Source organism: Salminus brasiliensis, chromosome 2 (genome assembly GCF_030463535.1).
Source record: "Salminus brasiliensis chromosome 2, fSalBra1.hap2, whole genome shotgun sequence".
In the NCBI taxonomy this organism is placed as follows: domain Eukaryota; kingdom Metazoa; phylum Chordata; class Actinopteri; order Characiformes; family Bryconidae; genus Salminus; species Salminus brasiliensis.
In genome coordinates this window covers 25,700,326-25,720,033 of record NC_132879.1, presented here as the reverse complement: position 1 = coordinate 25,720,033, position 19,708 = coordinate 25,700,326, and the positions used below count along the sequence as shown (strand labels likewise).

At 43.1% G+C, this 19,708-nt stretch overlaps 2 protein-coding genes across 2 annotated transcripts in view; one reads left to right on the top strand and one right to left on the bottom strand.

Moving 5' to 3' along the window:
* mafb (MAF bZIP transcription factor b) overlaps positions 1–13,283 on the top strand; it is an 83,267-nt gene extending 69,984 nt beyond the window's left edge. Inside the window, exon 3 of the mRNA XM_072671846.1 lies at positions 9,136–13,283. The gene's annotated coding sequence lies outside the window, so the exon portion shown is untranslated. The remainder of the gene's footprint in view (positions 1–9,135) is intronic.
* Positions 8,702–19,708, bottom strand: part of wwox (WW domain containing oxidoreductase) — a 239,333-nt gene continuing 228,326 nt past the window's right edge. Inside the window, exon 9 of the mRNA XM_072671844.1 lies at positions 8,702–10,561. Within this exon, the coding sequence (XP_072527945.1) occupies positions 10,370–10,561 (192 nt within the window). The 3' untranslated portion in view covers positions 8,702–10,369. The remainder of the gene's footprint in view (positions 10,562–19,708) is intronic.

The window sequence follows — 19,708 nt, the reverse complement described above, 5'->3', positions numbered from 1 at the left end:
ATAGAGAGGAATTCCTAAAACCATGGGTGAGGGATTAACTGCAGAGCACTCTCTGTGCACTGATAATGGGGAAGAGAGGGGGTGGGGGGGGGGGGTGTCTGTGTTCATGCTTTTATTTTACACACAAAGTTTAAACTGAAGTTAAATCATGGTAGTTTAATTCCAGGTAGTCGAGTATTAAATCAAAAGAAAGAAGAACAATAATATGGCAGTTAAAGTGCCCCTTGTTTTGCCTGCTGTGTATCTGCACTGTATTCTGTATTTATATTTTGTGACTGTGCACTACAGTTAATACAGTTTGTGCAGTTGCTTGAACTGTGTACACAGACTAACCAGTACTATAGAATCTTTTGACCTTTTTACTAGATTACACAACACTACTGTCAGTATCAGTATCATGTACTATACCATGTATTTCCATACATACAGGTACTTCTGTACACCAGCTTATTCATTCATCCATTCATTTCAGGCATTCCTGTTGAAATGACACGTTTGGTTAATTTTCATTAATTTACATATGAACTCTGGAAAAGAGTCCGGAGAACCAGGTCAGAATCAGGGTGTAATGATACACGCCCACTGTGAATTCTCCGGGATAGCACCTGCTTTATTTACTCAAGGGCCCAATCGGACATTACCCGGACTTTGTACTGGAGGGGGCAGGTCGGATAAAGTCCGGTAATGTTTGGTACAACCGATCTGGACATTTGCGTTTACACATACAGCTCCTCTTGGTAATGTCTGGAAAGGTTCTGGGTTTCGTGCATGTCTGAAAGGGGCTTAAGTTTAAATAATGGAACAAATCCTCTTCAGGAAACAAGCCTAACCTACTATTTTTTTTATGAAAAAAAAGAACATATTAAATGTACTGTAACTTATGTACATCATATATAGCTGCACTGATCCAGGAGCCTGGGGATGTGGGTTTGGTTCTTGTTGGGTCCTTGTAATTTTCCTCCTGGTGCTCTGGTTTTCTACCACCTCTTAAAAACACATGGTAGGTAAATTGGCTATGGTAAATTGCCCCCCCCCCCCCAGGCGTGAGTGTGATTGGTACCCTGAGATGGTCTGAGATGGCCCTGTCCATTATTCCATATAGGCTTCAGTCCCATCACCACCCTGACCAGGAGGACACAGATAAATAGCTGAATGGATGTATGTGTTTAATTATGTCTGTTTTAGGGTGCCCCTGGTCAACTGCTACTACAGCTGCACTACTACTATTTCCCAGCAGGGATTAAGAAAGTGTCACATTTAGTGCTTAAGAAGGTGTTATTAACACATTAAGTCATCAGATAGATCATCTTTAACAGAAGATGCTTTGAGACGTTGGATTTCTGTGAGAAAAGATTGAATACTGAATGAATGGTGACCATTCAAGTGCAGAACTTTTGTTAGATTTTCTTTTGTTCTGAACATATTGTCAATGTATAAAAAAAAGCCTAAAACTCTCTCAGCAAAGTCATAAACCCCGCTCCAGTCCGCTACTACTGGATTTCATAGAACCAACATTGACTTTATAACGGCACCTAATAAATATTGACCTACATTTTAATCACATGCTAATCTCCAGAGCTGGAGAGACGGTAGTTTATGGTTGGCAGTTGGATGATAAATTTTCCCACTCACACGTATCTATCGAGTGTATCCTTGGAGAGCGATAGGACTGATTGGAATCGTTAAAAATATCCACACGCTTTGGCATTTCGCAGGTCACTAAGCCAATGAAAGTTTTAGGGTAAGTCATAATTATTTTCCTCCAGCCAATATTCATTTCAAAGGCATAATACACCAAATATACTCATGGTAGTGGTTATTGATCACCCATACTGCATGCTTCTGGGATCAGGACTAAACATAATAACAATAAAACACAGGATGTCTAAGTTCTCAGTACGCTTTCTCTAAGCACCACATTTCTTTGTGGCTTTATAAGCTGTATTACAACCCAGTGTCCAGCCTGAGTGTTCCCACAGCACTACAGCAATACTATAAAACCAAAAATACCTGAATATAACACCTTCCTTCTTTTATTTTTGGCTCCACTCATTCTCTGCAGCAAGCAATAAGTGGCCGTGGCCAGCTGTCTCAAAGCTTTCAATTGTGCTATTACAGCCATGCTCCGGAGCAACACAGCCATTTCCACAAACCCACAGCTTCACCACAAGCGAGCATTGTTCAAAGCCATGGGGTATTGTAGAGCGGAATGAGGTCGACCAGTCTTTTCAAAACTAATTATGATATTTAAAAAAAAAGAAAAGAAAACTAAACACCAGCAGCAATACTGGACCAATAAAGGGGAATTAAAAGCTCATTTCGGAGCTGTAATTGCTCCACAAAGTGCAGATATTAAGCACCTGGCCTACAGTATGGCGGTGCAGCTTGCGTAGCCCAGCCACAGATGTGGCGCAGAGAAAGCAGTAGACGCGCTGCGTTTGATTAGGCTGGAGAGAATCCACTTAGGTCAGGGAGCAGCTCGCCATGTACTGTCTGTCAGTAATAAGCACTAATGATAGCTTTGGTACAGAACATTATGTCATAATTTCACCCCACCTTTTTTTGTGTCTCTTTCGCTATCTCATAGACACACACACACACACACACACACACACACACACAGTCTTTCTTGTCTGTTTAAATGAGCGGAGCTGGAGAGAGTGATGTAGATGGAGAGTGACACTGTAAATGGGGGAAGATTAGGTAGATTCAGCCTGTGATTCAGAGAGGCTTTTGGTTACACAGAGAGCAGCGCACACTGGATCTGGATCTGACACAAACTTATAGAGGTGTCAGTGGCAGGACATCATGACCTCACAGTGCCCCCTCTAACCTCTCCTCCACTCCCTGAAAAGTGCAGCAGCCTCAGATTAGCACTTCAGTACTGGAACACACACTAGTAACACAGCCTCAGATGCTCCGCTGATTTTAAAAGTAACAAGGAATCAACATGTGTCCCATTACTTTTGTCCGTATAGATTACTGAAGGTAATATTTAACTGATGCTGGATCCGATTAACACTTTAGTACTGGATCTAATGCTGGTAAAGTGTATATACAATGGAGACTTTGTATATACTAAAGATGTAGATGATACAGATGATGAAGATGTGATTTTGCCCAGTCCTAGTCCTGAAGCAGCGCTGTACTGCCCATTGCCCAGGATGCTTTCCATCATAAACTGGTTAGTTCGTTTCCGATCTGAGAAATAATGCAGAATATACAGGGAAACGCCAGCACCCGGACTAAGAACCACCGATCTAAGAGATGATCTAAAGATGACGTGTGTGTGTTCAAAACATACGCATGCTATTCTGTGGTTCTGAAATTCAGTGGTTTGTAAATGGACTAGACTAGGCCTTTGTGTGTGTGTGTGTGTGTGTGTGTAAGAGGCTGTCTTTAATGCATACAGGTTCAAGGTTGGCCTTTGAAAAACAGCCCCCCTCTCTTCCTGCATGGCGCTGAAAGAAAATGTATTGATTAACTATCAAATGATTCCGATACAGCGATCAATAAGGCTTTGTGGGGGAGCCCTCGGAGGACTGCCAGCTTCCGCTGGAAAAAAAGAGAAAAACAGCCTCTCCATGAATCCTTCAGTGCCGTAAACACAAAAGAAATCTTTAGCATTGCTGTAAGACGTCAGTAGATGCAGGGCTTTGGTGCTGACCCGAGATCATTTTATAGCTTATAGCGAAACTTCCACCCTCAGTCTAGAGCGGCCCTCCCTCACTGACTGTGTGTGTGTGTGTGTGTGTGTGTGTGTGTGTGGGGGTGGGTGGGTGGGGGGTGGAGGGTTCTGTCCTCTCTGTGGACAGTAGTCCTCCATTCCCTGGCCTTCTTGGAGCTGGCTGACTCGGCTGACATTGACCATCCTCATGGTCATCAATGTCTGGCTCCCAGTGCCAATCAATCAGGAACCTTAGCCATTACACCACTCGGACTTGGCCGAATATTGACCCCTTCACGCACAGTGAGCCAAGGGATGGTCAAAGAAACTAAAGAAATGTTTCTACTACTTAGTGATCCTGCCTTTTTAAAAGGATACTTTAGCTCTGTCTCTTGTACCCAAACCCAGGGTCTGCCTACATTTCTCATCTATAATAAAATAAGCCTTGGGAGTTATTTACAGTATGACATTGTACAGGCCTGGACTCCATGGATTTTTGGGTTTTCCTGCATCCAGCACACCTGATTCAGCTCACTGACTAAATGAACAAGCCCCTCATGTGCTGGGTCAGGTGTGTTAGAGTACAGAATGCAGAAAAATGTGCAAAGCATGCGGTCCTAAGCACTGGGATTAGGAGCCATTACAGTCTCTGACCACATTTTTTAAAAATATAGTCACTGTACGAACAAAAGCTTTTGTCTACATTGTTTTTGTCTTCTTTACATAGATGAAATGATCACAAATCTTTTGCCATAAATAACAATAAATATTTTGGGTGTGTGTGGTACCCTGTGATGGACTTTTTTCCAGGGGGTATTCCTGCTTTGTGCCCAGAGCTTCTGGTTAGGCTCTGGAACCACTGTGGCGCTGATCAGAAAGAAGCAGGTGGATGGAAGGATGTTGTACTTCTATAAATACAAATACCATTTTGTAGATACAAGCTTTTGTCCAAATGAAGGTGTTCGAGCAGTGCAGTTATTCACCAAAGCATCAAATCATGCTAATATGAAATATGAAATTCTCAGCCTCCCCTAAACTGACCAGATTTCACTCTCATTCAGGAACAGCTCAGCAGCATCACCCAAAGATTTTACTTCAAAGCAGGTTTTTTGTGTTATTTGCTTTTTCTTATACTTTCCAGTGGGTACAGATGTGTCTGAGGTTTAGTAGAGCAACTCAGACAGTCAGTAGTGAGAGTTTTCATGTAGTAAAGTAATTTATTACAGTTTGAATGATGTAATTAGTCATGTGTAATGGATTACTTCCAAACACTGTAAGTAAGGATGGAAATCACTCATAAGACAATTTAAATGCATCATGAAATATCACCATCATTTAATTAGATAAGGCCTAAATGATTATGTTGTGAGACAGAGTGACTGTTTAAGAATGCAGTGAACAGCCAAATGTGACGGAAGAAACTGTTTGCACAAAGCAGGAGGATCAATCAGTATTTATTTATTTGTTTATTTATTTATTGATAGAAAATTGATTTATTTCTGAAGCATGTTTCACAATGGGCATAGCCACCAAGCAGCTTCAAAGAAATCCAGCTGAGGGCAACAGTGGCAAGAAAAAAAAACTCAGAAAATTAAAAGTTTCCTACATTTTAGTACATTATTAAACATTATTATGATTCATTCTGACACCCTTCAATTAAAGTAGTTGAGTGATTGCTTTCACAATGAGGTGTCACAATTCACCAATAACTCCTAACATGAAAGCTCCCTTTAAGGGCACATCTGTTTGATCTGGCGCTGCTTATATGGGCTTACTTATTATACCAGAGACTGTGCCTGGAGAAGACTGGTGGAAATGGGTGTTTATGCTGGGAGCAGCTGGATGATCACTCTTGCTCTATACAGCAGCCTCGCAGACTGTCCAGCAGGGAGAAACACAGATTCCTCTGAGACTCAAAGAGACGCACAGAGCCAGAAACAACCCCACCATTGCCTAGCGCCTTCCCTTCAGCCCCTCAGCCACAGACGCATCCTCTGCCTCCTTGTCACCTGTGACAAACTGTCAACATTCATTTACTGCCTCTTGTTTTCTTCAGTGTTTCGGTTTGTCCCCAGGACCCGTTTAATGCACATTTGTAAACAGTTTGGTTCTCCTTGTAGGTCAAGTGATTTTTAGTCATGGCTGAGGGTCGGTCCACAGGGAGCTGATAAAAACTACATCTTACAAAGTGGGGGGATTTTTACGTCTTTCGGAGAGTTGGAGCGAGTGAGAGCGAGAGACAGAGAATGTGAGAAACGCTAAGTGTAAGAAAACACTGAGAGAAAGAATGAGAGCTTCAGAATGGCAGAGAGAGCCAGAGAGACAACCAAAAAGAGAAGGATGAGAGGGAGAGAGAAAGCAAGAGACCCAGAGAATGAGAGGGAGACGTGGAGAGAGAGAGAGAGAGAGAGAGAGAGAGAGAGAGAAAGAGAGAGACGTGGAGAGAGAGAGAGAGAGAGAGACGTGGAGAGAGAGAGAGAGAGAGAGAGAGAGAGAGAGAGAGCGAGAGAGAGAGAGAGAAAGAGAGAGAGAGAGAGCGCAAGACAGTGAGAGGGAGATGTAAAGGGAAAGCCAAAGAGAGAGGGAGTGTGCGAGAGAGAGCAGGATGGAGAGGAAGGGAGAGAGAGTGAGCGAGATGTACTGGGACTAGGAGATTTCATCTCTATGTTCAGGTCATTTGCAAACAATACAGTGTGTGACACCTGGCTGCCCCAGAAACACCATATCTGTGTTCACACTTTATCTGCCCTTATCCTGCAGCCTGTCTGACCCATAGCTGTACACACACACACACACACTTTACTACCACTACAGCTTTACATACTTCACATCATTAGCTAAGCTTCTCAGTATCTGCCCAAAAACAAGCAGCATCCCGCCTCCCCATCTCCCTCTCCCTCTCCGAGCACATTCATTACAAAGTGACATTTTTACTGCCTCTCCAGCCTCTATCCCCTCCTCTCTCTGGAGGGAGACACGGAGAAGAGGAGAGAGAACACAGAGGAGACTCTGCTCTGACATGTGGACAAAAGCAGAGGAGGAAAAAGGCCACATGATCATCTATTCCTAAAGAGCGTTCGGAGCGCTCTCTCGCACTGAAACACTGCACTTTACTGCTCACCTGGCATGGAAAATCAAAACCAAAAAACACACACACCAGCCTTCCTGGCCATCTGGCAGGGGGGCTGATGTCAGAGCGGTCCCGGAGTGTGTACTGTCTGTGTGTGTGTTACATCACAGGTTCCTCGTACAGTGTTGTGTGAGTGTGTGTGCATGTGTGCAACAGTGAACAAAGATAGATAGGCCACCTGTGCTTAGGAGACACTCAACCTGAGTTCCTCCATATATAAAAGAGAGAGAAATAATTATGTATTCATATGTTTTACATGATCAATAATTATGTATTTATTATATATATATATATATATATATATATATATATATATATATATATATATATAAATAATGAATAAATAAATCAATATTTACCTAAACACAAACATATAATTGTTTTTATAAATATTTATTTATTTGTTCATATACAATTATATTAGAATTGTATATATGTAGTATTATTATTATTATAGTAATATATATATTACTTAAAGTTTTTATAAATAATTATTTATTATTCATATATAATTTGTTCATTATTCTTTTAATAAAAATTAACCTGAATTGAACTGAATTTAATTGTGTAGTGTGTGTGTGTGTGTGTGTGTGTGAGTGAGAGAGAGAGAGAAAGAGAGAGAGAAAAAAAACACACAAGAATATTTATTGCTCTATTCGTAAACAGCTTTGGTTTTTTATAGACAAACAGACAGAGATCCAGGAAGAGAGAGAGAGCGATATATATCTGGGGGAGGGAGTAAGAAAGAGATCCATGGGGCGAGAAAGGGAACAGTCCTGAGGAGAGGGGCCAGGGGGGAAAGAGAGAGGGAGAGAGAGAAATAAAAGACAAGAGAGATTGATGTATGGGGAGGGGGAGAGAGAAAGACAATTGGAGAGAGAGAGGATAAAAGAAGAGAGAAAGTGGAGAACTACAGCTTCTTCAGCGTAGTTCTTCTTTAAGCAGATGATGTAAACAGAACGCTTTTACAGGACCTGACAACAGAGAAGATGTAGGGAAGGCTTGCAGTGATACGGTGATAATGACTGCATCTGAAAACTCCAGCTTACTGTTACGTTCCTGTTCAGTGTTATCCAGCCTGCTGTCTGTCAGCAGCTGGGAGTTTATGTTGAGTGTTCTCTGTGTCCAGGCCTTGCTGCCTGTGTGCACTATTGATTCCACTGGGCTGCCCAAGCACGAAAATGCAGGTCAGCTCTGCCGTATGATTGGTTTCTCGATGTGTCAATTACTCTGCTGGAGCGAGTAATGTGTGTGACAGGCGGTTTGTTTATGGAGTTGTTCCGGGTCATGGTCAAAGCGCTGCTAAACACACAGGCAGGGCGTGAGGGCCTGTGTGCTGTCAGAGTGGCTCAGCTCTCCAAGCCCTGACTGACTGACCAGTACATGGGCACACACAAACACACACACACACACTCTCACACATACACACAGTACTTTGGGCCACTGTTCTTGTGGTTTCTGTGTTTGTCATGGTGGAGGTCGTACATGGGAAAGTTTTACGCTCACATCAACAAAACCACATGTAACCAACACTGCTGCCAATGATCTTACTTAGTAACTGATTACAGAACAAGTTTCTGAGGTAATCTCAATTTAGTCCGAGGTTTGCACTTATGATATCCTGACTCTTGACAAGCAGGCAGTCAGACAGTGTCACTCTAGAGCTGTGAAACCATTTACATATCTGTGTCCAAAAAAAAGATTAGTAATTTCACAGCTCTGGACTGTATGCTCATCAAGTGGGAGGAGATCATGATTTTAATTCGGAAAAAAAGGATAATTTACTGATGTCTCTGAGGCTCAACTCAATATGTATTGTTGACTAAACTGAGTTGCAGAAGTCAACTATGTGAGGAGAAAAAGTTGCTCTGTAATCAGTTACTTTATTTTAAATTAGGGTTTATTGGTACAAAAACTTTAATTCCTTTCAGTACAAAAATATGATACTTAATTATAAGTACGTATGTAAAAAACAAAGGGCAATATACTGTGACTTTTTATAGTATATGTCCTAAGATCATTTTAACTGGTAGAGAGAGTGTTCAGTGTGATGCTCGCATGACCACTTAGGAATCATCTTTGTGCTGAGATGCTTTAGGGAAACCCAGTCCAGAGCAGTTAGGGAGTGCCATCTAATACATGCACAGTGTGCCTACTTTTAATTTTTTATCAAGTGAATGTTATCTAGTCCAGTTTAACTGTATCATCACTCCTATTTCCTACAAACTGACAAGGAAAAAACACACAGACACAAAACGCTGCTCCAATCAATTTTTATTAATTTGTCTCGTCTCTCTCGCTCTCTATTTCTCTCTCTCTCTCTCTCTCATCTCTCCAGGTCGCGTTACACTGGAATGCTTATGGCTTAGATTGACCCATGGCACCAAGACTGCCACAAAGCACAACCTCTCCAAAGTCAAAGCCCTTAGAAAGAGAATGAAGAGGGAGAAACGGAATCCAACGGAGAGGGGGGAAAAAGATCAATCCTGGTGCCATTCTTCAGTCTTCACCATCCTCTCTACTTCTGAAACCAATAGCTCTACAGACAGTGCCCTCACTGAAATAACACAAACTAAGACCACCTTCTACAGGGGAAACGAAACCAACACATTGACGGAAAGGACGATTTAAAAAAAAAAAAAAAGAAAGAAAGAAAAAAAAAGGTTAAAAAGAAAAATTCCACCTGAAATTTCTTAAGACTGCGAGACTCTTTCCCTCAGCCAGCACTGGCCCTCCTGTTCTCCTCAGAGATGCTGCTTCATTGTAATTAGCATTAGCATAGCATTTTGTAAAAGTTCACCATAGTTTGGGTCGGGAGTCTCTCGGCAGATGGGGTTGCGAATTCTCCTAATAATCAGAAACGTAAGCGCATTAGAACAGCACTCTATGTGTATCATGTACAGTATAGCCATACAGGCAGATTCTTAGGAATTGTCAGTGGTCTTATGTGTAAATAGGAAACCCCTCGCATACACACACACAGACACAAACACACATACATACTTCCTCCTACTTCTTTGTACCTTTAGTGCACACATTTACTCATTCACATAGGTCTGTACAAATGAATGGGCAATGAGGATTCCAAGCAGTCCCAACAGTTAAGACAAAAATTTGTAGATTAAGTGAGATGACGTTCTATTTTTTTTCCAAACTGTATTAGTTAACGTAGAGCCCGTGGTGTTAGTTGTGTAGAGAACAGTATTACAGTGTTCTAGACCTAGCTCATGTGGACGCAAGGTGAGGAAGCCCAGGGAATTACATGGTGGAACACTATGAAACACTGTCAGCACAGTCTCTCTGGCTAGTTCCTGTAGAAGCGGTGACAGTAGACAGCGGTACAGAGTAGAAAACAGAAGGAGGGATCGTCTATGTGGCTGGATTTGGCTGCTTTTTTTTTTTGTACAGTGCAGTACTGTATATTCCCCGTTCCTCCCTCATTTCCATATAAATCACAGTCCTCCTCAGTACCTGCTAATGGAAAACTCCAGTGATGGTAACGTTGGTGCAGGTGACCCACAAGGAGGTGGGCGACAGGGTGCCAGGGGTCACCGGCTCACGGGATCCTGAGGTCACACTGGCTGAGGGTTGGCCGATCTCTCCTGGACCAGCCTCTCACTGAGCTCCCACAGGCTGAGGGCGGTGGAGGGCTCCTGAGCCTGCTGGGATGGAAGACAGCGGAAGCAGTTGTTGAAGTACATTCCTCCCAGGCCCTCTAGTTCCGGAGCCACTGCGCAGTACACGGTGGTGGCCGCGCCCTGTTGCTATGGAAACACATGGAAACAACAAACATGATGTCAGAACAAAAAAAAAACCTGAAAAAACTGCAATGAAAGCATCACAGGACATGCTACAGGACATACTACAGGACATGCTACAGGACATGCTACAGGACATGCTAGTGTTGTTGAAGGCCAAGAGGAACACTTTGGACCTCTCAAAAAGACTGAGAGGAGCGCGAGTTGATTTTGACTGACGCTTGGCCACAGACTGAAGCAACACAGACTGAAGGATGAACATACAGGACTTTCTGACTGCGCTGTAGACAGTGTACACAGGACACACAGCTTTAAGAACCTGCATGCTGTAGATGACCGACAGACCCCTAGTCCACAAACTGAGCCAGCAAGTACTTAAAACGTTAAGCCAGAGTGGTCAGAAATGGTAAATTCTGTAAAAGTGTTTTAGGGTGCAGCTGTTTTTTGTGTCTTTATGCAAGAAACAGCGATGCCAACAGAAAATCAGTCAGTGTGCACTCTCATGTGTTTTCTTATGTATTCCAGAGGGGAAACGCTGTAATTGAGGATAATTTGGCAGGCTTTATATCTTCTTGCTGCACTCCTGCCAAGTTTCGTACACACACACACACACACCACACTACTCACACGCCATGTAGAGATGTATACACTGTACATAAATGGAGCGTTGTGCTTTGAGGAAGTATTGTCTAGTGCAGTATAGGGAGGCTCCAAAAAATGTCCATTTAGCTCATATGAGATAGGTTTTTATACATCACTGCTGGGGGAGACACATGCAGAACCACTACCAGCTTAAAAAAAAAAAACACAACACTCACATCTACCGAGACTACAGTACACTCCTCCCACAGACGTTCCCAGCTTTTCCAGAATTAGCTGAATCAAATGAGTGAGCCAGTCCAGTTGGGATGGGAAGGCTCCCGAGCACTCTGTCATTTTGGAGGGAGTAGCTTCATGGCTAAGAAGCTGAGCAGGTTCTCGGGTGATGAAGTGCATCAGTACATACTGTCAGGGTCTAAAGCAACTCTCTCTGCTCTCCTTTATAATCACCAGTTTGCATCTCGTCACTCCGCACAACTCCAACACCACCAACATGCTAGCATGAAGCAGCCAGTCATGTGGCCATCTACACAGCTGTCGTGACTGTCCACACGTCCCCGTCTCACAAAAGGACGCGCCTTGTTCTCCACATGCTTTTGCGGCCCGATTGCACAGGAGGGTCTGGCCGGACCTTGCGTCCGGACTGTTTTCTTGTGTTTGTGTTCGTTTTGTTTTAAGCAGGGATGGAAGGAGGGAAAGATATACATGTCAGAAAGAATCAGAGCAGACGCCTAGCTCAAACACTCCCACCCTCGTCTTTCATGCCCCCCACCCTCCCCCAACCCCCCTATACCCCCTTGCTTTAGAAAGCTGTCGATGTGGCTTCACAGGCAACTCCAGCAGAAAGTTGACTTCTATAGGAGACACATGAAATGGGCCTGTTCTTTATCTTCAAACAGTGCCGGGTTCTGCACGTGCACAGCTGAAAAGCTCAGGCCAACGTTTAGGAGCAATCGTCTGGCAGGCATTGAGAGAAATGCGCTCTGACGCCCAGCTCTTTATATTGCTAGCTTTAGTGTGCACACACATACACACATATATGCACACACATATACACACACACTTGCACAGTACAAAGACTCAGCCTCATTTAAGCGGACGAATCAACAGCTGTAGCCCAAGCTGGTGAAGCCTGCGACAGAGTGCTCGTTAGACACACACACACACAAACATACACACGCGCACACACACACACACACACATACACACACACAGAGCTTGCAGGAAGAAAGCCAAGGCTAGCCAGAAATTTGGTGAGCAAACTTCATTCCCTCCTCCGGAGCTAAATGTGTGCGGACGCTCGCGTGTGAGCGCGTGTTAAACCCAATGCCTTTTGAAGTACGCAGATGTCGCACGCTCCTTTGGTTACTGCGTCAATAAACATGACATCAAAAGGATGCATCTTTCTGAGTCTTACCTGCTTTTGGAGTGATAAGTTAATACACATTTTGAAGGTGGAAATATGAAAGGACGGAAAATGTCACTCAATCTTTGCGAGCACATGCAGGCGGTGTTATTCAATATGCAGAGCCAGGCCCGGCAGTATTTACTCATCTGGTAATTACATTTAATAGTCTGATATGCAGAAAGCACTGCCTTCTTTCAACTTAAGTTTTAATAACAGCAAAGAAGAAAGCCGTGTAAAAAAACATCCCTATTCCGTGAAGTTTGCATCATTTGGCAAAGTCTACTAAAAGAATTTTTTATGAATAATAATAAAAAAAATAATAATAATAATTTAAATGCAACACCAAACTGGACTAAACAAGAGTCAGAAATGTGCTGACCTCAAAAAAAAAGTCTAAGCCAAAAAAATAAAAATCCCCAAAAACTGTGTAAATAAGTAGTCTTATGCCTCCTCCTGTCATCCTGCCTGACTGTCTTTATCACCCCTGAACCCAGCCCCTCCTTCCGCACTCCACCATTCCAAACCAACCCACACCTACACCCACGCTCACGCGGCCAAATATTTACACGCCATGCAGACAAGGCCACTTCATCAATCTCTTTACTGCATGTGCGACCGGCCTGGAAATCTTGTTTTTGGATTAAGCAAAGAGGGCGCAGGTAATAAGGGACCATCATACTGTTCCACAAGGCCATTTGTCAGGCTGTAGCGTGCGGGCGCGAGAGAAAGAGAGAGAGAGAGAGAGGTTAGAGGAAGTTAATAAATTACCCCCTCTCGCTCTCTCTCTCTCTCAGCCTCTCTTCCTTACTCCACCTAGCTTCTCTTTGTTAAGGGAACTGTCAGCAGCCCCATGCATCCAGGCCTGAGCTAGGTACTTGCTGTGAATGTACATTTAGCTCATAGCTTTTTACACCATCGCTGTTTTCAGATCAAAAGTGTGTATTACTACAAAAAAAAAGAAAAAGAAAAAAAGAATAGAATAGAAAAAGCAGAAACAACAAAACACGGATCATTCGGAAAGGGTTCAGGATGTGTGCGGAACCGCCTCCGCTTCTGCCTGGCCTGTTCGTGTGCCCTTGTTTTCACCTCTGCTTGATTGGAACAGCGCAAACACTCTCCAGACTAGCGCCCATACTCCATTACAGTAGAGTGCGCAGGAGTGCTAATGCGTTCCGTAATGAAGCTGGGTGAAGACTAGCGTGACTGAGATTATCCACCACTAATGGGGTTGGAGTGCGATTGCAGCGCTAGGCTAGTGTGCCGCTGTCCCTTAGCCAAACAATGGATTGAGATGGAACGGAAGCCGCTTTAAAGCGCTTTAACCCTTTCCCAAAAGCTGTAGTCTAGTCTTTTCCAAGGAGATTTGGAAAGCCGGACGAAGACGCAGCTAAGTCCCGCCAAGCCTAGATTCGCAGCGATCCGCCGAGCGCGCTAGCGCAGAGCTAGTGGACAGCTTACACGACTTTGTTGCAGTAATCGCTGGCTGCGTTACAGCTTTGCTGGCTCATTTTTGCTTTATTAGAGCGCCGTCCCTCGTCTACATTTCCATCTACGTTTCTCATATCCCTCTCAAAAGCCTGCCCGCTAAATATAGATCCGTGATTGATCCACGGAGAGCTAGCATCCAAACATTACTTCCTCTCCCCTTCAGCAGCGGAACAGTAATAGGCCTGGAGCGAAGCCCCACGCCTGGCTCTGTGTTTAGCGCAGGAGTCCAGGTAAGATTGGCCTGTCAGGCAGAATGAAAGGAGCGCTATCTTACTGCTCTTTCTGCTCTTTACGCTCAACCTCTTGCCACTTGACCTCAGTGACCCCTCTGGGGCGATAAGCTTTATGAGATAGCACATTAACATGCAAAGCCACCCACCGCTGCCATTTATCACACACGCACACACACACACACACACACGCCGTGTTTTGCAAAGAGAGAGCTGGAGAAAGGGGGTAGAGGGTGGGGGGAAATGGTATTCAAGTGCTCCATGTATATTGGTGTAAAAAGTGTAAATGTAGATGGTTTTTTGCGGTCATCTGTGCATGCCCATGGTGGGCATTTGTTCTAATGAAGAGGGTTAATTTAGTTGTTTTGTTATTATTATAATTTTTTTTAAACCTGTGATTAAATACAGAATAAAAAACACATTTTTTTGCTAATTTCTGCAGCAATACTGATATCAAGCCAAAGCAACTGAAACGAAGATAAAACACACTCAAGGTAATAAAGGAAAAACCCAAAAACAAATTGACTAAAAGAAAACAATGTCTGAAAATCACACTTTAGCTTTAAGCAACTGCAATAAACCTGTCTGCAATCCTTCCTGATGAATCCATTCAAAGTCTTCCAGAACTGTTTTTTTTTTCTTAACACCAAATGAAAACCTCAAATGCAAAGTATCCAAATTGATAGAATTGGTTGGCAATACACAGTAAAGACTGTGGGTGTACTTCTTTTGTTTTTTATAGACTTCTGCAGGTGACAGAATTGGTTCTAAGAACTTTTGACACTGTAAATGATGTTTTCTATTCTTCACGTATTTAGACTGATGTGACGAGCTGCCTCCAAGCCCCAGAGTGCGCTCCCTGAACTGACTGTATTTACTGTACATAATGTAAGTTAATAATTCCCCATCCTCATCAGCACAGAGTCTCGTGTTGGGTGACTGTTCATAGTTGGGACAGATGTAGACCCCTTTTGTTACCCAGTGTCCTCCTCCGAGTAGGCCTCTAGCGCTATCCGTCACAGACCCTTTACAGTACTGTTCCTGTATTTGACCACATTGTACTCCAACTTCCTTAACTTGTGTGCTCATAGCATATCCCGAGTATCTACTGTATGTAGCAGAGCTGCTAAAACCAGTGATGACCATAATGGGTAAATGTGATAGCCAACGGTTTCGTTTTCTTCTTGTGTTAAATTATCTCGGCATGCAGTGATTTTTCTTTTTGTTTGTTTGTTTGTTCGTTTGTTGTTTTTAGAGTGCCATAAACCCCCCCAGTCGTCATCAGTCGTCAACCAAGAAATGTAAAGATGTCCAGCTCGCTGTCAGCTCCTCATCACTGTAAATATGTGTACATACCAAACAGCTATGCATGCTGATATTCTAGCAATTATTTCAGGTACTTTTATAATCAAAGTCTCATGTGGCATGTGCTAAAAAAATAATAATAATTAAAAAAAAAGTAGAAATGATTTGTCAAGCAATGATCCGCTCATTAACAGGACGTGGAAAATTGTGCAATTTTTTTTATTATTTTTTTTAAGCTACTGTAAGTGGTTGTTTCCTTTGGCTGTCATCCCCATTGTGTTTTGTTTCTTGTAAACCTGTCTTAACATTTGTAAAGGTAGGGTTGAGGCAAATGCAAGCAAAAAAAAAAAAAAAAAAAAAAAAAGAACAACAGGGGAACAACCACATGTGAAGCATACTACAGTTCGATGCTATAACAAATCATATCTACGTTAGTAGGAACAAATTATGTTAAAAATAAATAGAAAGAGGAATTCTATTTAACACGGAAATGTTGGATTCGTTTCACAGGTCTGGCAGTATGAGTACTGACTGCAGCACTGATGCGCATTTTGAACAACAGTGGCAACTATGTTTCTTTATTCCCTTCTTAAGTGCCAGACCCGAAATCAGAAACAGGGGGAAGATGGAAATGATGTTTTTCTTTATTTTTGAAGAAGCACTTAAGGCTAAGATGTTGAACAAGGGTACATTCAATTTTACGTTCAATTCACAGCTCCATGCAGTGGTTGGCTTTCTTAAAAAACCCAAAAGTATTATGATTTGCCTCAGCCCTGTGCATTAAACTGTACATTTTTATTCAAATGAAAGACTATTCTATAAAGGAGAGGTTGTATCCTATGAAGGAAGAGGGACTGTTTTTTTAGGAATGTTTATTTTTCATTCATGACGATCATGATAGTTGGAGGTGTCTGATTTTTAATCTGTGCTAAAGATATTTTAAATTTAATAAATAATCATTGTAACAAGATGTCCTGTGGCTGGTTCTTTACTTCTGTCTCCAACAACACATTTCTCTCCTTTACATCCTGTCCTGAGTTTCTGAACGTGTTTAAATCATCTTCAACAAAACTTCTACCTCTTTCTTCCCACAGCTCTCCTGCGTTCTTCAACAGCGTGACCGTGCTGAGTAAATAACGCTCGCTGAAGTGCCAGCTGCTGGGCAGTGCGTCACCTCTGGCCATGCCTGCTTCCCCCTGAGTCACCTCTGTTATCTGCCGTGTCATCACTTCCCCTTGCACCCGAAACACAGCGCTCTGTAAACCTGACACAATGAACCTCCGGCAGACGGTAATCTGCCTGACATCACTACACTCCCTCACAGGGGTCTCGGATCGGGCTTCACTAAGTAACAACAGGAATTTTCTGAGCCGGACGCAGATTAAGCCTAGTCCCATTGCCCTTTTCAATGTACATATTTCAACAGTTACATAATAACTCATGATTGCTGTCATATTCTTATCAAAACATTGTATATAAAATAAAGAAAATGTATGATTTTATGATAAATAAAATCTTTTTACATTGACTTTCATTGAATATAATATATATACCAATACACCTTCACTTTCACAGATGCTACCAACCTTTGCCCGCTACCCAATTATTATGCCCTTTTGGACATGATATCAGCCCATACACCTCCTTTGCCCATGACGACTGGTTTGCACTACAAACTGACTACTGTGCTCATTTACTTATATGTTCAACAAACCCTCTTACATGCCATCTGTGCTGTCCTGTGCAGAGTTCATTCCAGGGGTGGATAATATTCTGATATGACTGTGACAGTGGGTGAAGGGTGGTAGCATCGCGGACACTGATAACTTTGTGGGAATTTTCTAGAGTGGAAGTGTGTGTGTGAGTAGTGAAGGTGTACTGGGAATGGGCTTCTTACAGATTGATGGCCTACCAGCAGCATAGCAGTGGTGCCTCACGAGCCAATAATGCCACACACACACACACACACACACACACATATATATATTATATATATATATACACACAGTTATAACCTTTTCAGTATATGACGTGGCACAACTACATGAACATTTAGGCAACTTTCCCTTGCCCCCACTTTTGTCAACATGGACCACAAAAGCCTAAGCGTAGCTGCCATTTATGCAGTTCCTCTCTTTTCTTCACTTTCCTTTTTTTCTTGTTTACCTTAGCAGTCAGTGCTGATGCTCTCAGCGAAGCGACAGCCCATCTGAGCGTGCTCCCGCCAGCTGTGAGGGGGATGCTGGGTAAAGGGTAAACACCCCCACCACCCATTCTCTCTGCCCAATCAACCGACAGCCAGAGGATTTACACCACAAAACATATGCACACACACACACACACACACACACACACACCTCAGTGGCCCACAGCCCTACAAAAAAAGACAAGTAATGGTCCTTTTGGAGTGTAGAGAGAGGGTCTGAAGCTGCTGCTCTTCAGAGAAGCAGAGCAATAATGTGGCTGAGCAAACACACAGCAGTGCACGTACCCCACACTGCTCACAACACACTGCCTCCACCTTTACTGCTACTGCCAGACTCAGACAGAGCAGAGCAGAAGCTGGCCGAGAGAGAGAGAGCAGTGCTATTACCAAGCACAGGGTCGGCCTGGAATTTCTGCCATTCAAAGCCTCGGTGACGCATGAACGATTACTTATCCATCATTCAACTCTGAGGGAAACTACATATTTACTCTAGTTGCTTCTTCTACTTAAAGGAAGGGGAGAAAATTGTAAACCTCTTGCAGATGCAGCTGAGGGGCCAAATGACTTTCCATTTACAGATGTGGCAAAGTTTAGTGAGCCATTGGGAAAGGCTTTAGCAGGCCTTTATGCTAAATTTAGGTCACATTTGAAGCCAGTTTGTAAACTGCGAGAGAGGGAACGAGAGAAAGAGGTAGAGGAGCGCTGCTGCAGTATTGTCTCTCCGTCTCTCCGTCTCTCCATCTCTCTCTCTCTCTCCTTCTCTCTCACTCACCATCCGGCCAGCCGCATGACCAGAACGGACGAATGGAAGAGGGGATGATCAATGTGTGCGGAGGCCCGGCGCTAAATGAACCTTCATGATTACACTCTCGTATTCCTTTGTCAGGGCCATAAGGTAGCAGGACCTTGCCCCACCACATGCATTAAATCCTATTAAAATCGCCTTCATTATGGCGCAGGCCTGTGTGTAATGGAAAAGGAAAAGGCGCTCTCCTTCTCCCCTGAGCCTCATTCTACTGATGCCGGAGCGTGCGCCGGCCCCATTCCCACAAAGCCATTCTCACTTTCTCAAGGGTGACTAATAATGTTCATGTTGGAAAGGTGTACAGCACACCACTCAGCTCGCCCCCCAGCTTACAGCTCTAGCTTTGGGTAAGCAGCCACGCAGGCCTGCCTTTGTTTTCTTTAGCAGATCTGATACAGAACTTGTATGTAACAACAACAGCAACATCAAAACACAATGAACATAGTCATATTACATATTATATAGAAGAAGAAGAACAACTACAACAACAACAAAAGTTGCTAGGGGATTGCTATGGTATCACAGGTTGCTACTAGGTTGCGGTGGTATTCTAGGTGGTTCATATGGTGTCTCAGGTGTTTGCCACAGTACCTCAGAGGTTTGCTTTGGTGTTGCCAAAGTGGTTACTGTGGTACCCCATGTGGTTGGTTGGCTGTTCTAAAGTATTTATATCATAATGACATGAGGAGTGTGTACAAACCTTTGCACCCCATTCATTCAAATGAAAAGAATTTTTTAGAAATTCACTGCTGTGCAGAAACTGCAACTTAGTAATAAATCAGTGATGTTTTGGGACCAGTGTCTACTTTATTACATCGGATAAATTATCGTTGAAACATGATACCTGTTTTAATACACAACACCAGAGAGGACAGGAATAAAAATACAGATAGTAGAGAGGAGAAAGACCCTGACTGCAGAGGTTAATTACAAGCTGTTTCAGAGAGAGAGAGAGAGAGAGAGAAAGAGAAAGAGAGAAAGACATAGACAGAGAGAGGCAGAGAGTGAGAGAGAGAGAGAGAGAGAGAGAGAGAGAGAGAGAGAGAGAAAGAGAAACAGAGAGAGAGAGACAGAGAGCGAGAACTCTGTCCTGAAATAAACACACTAAAAA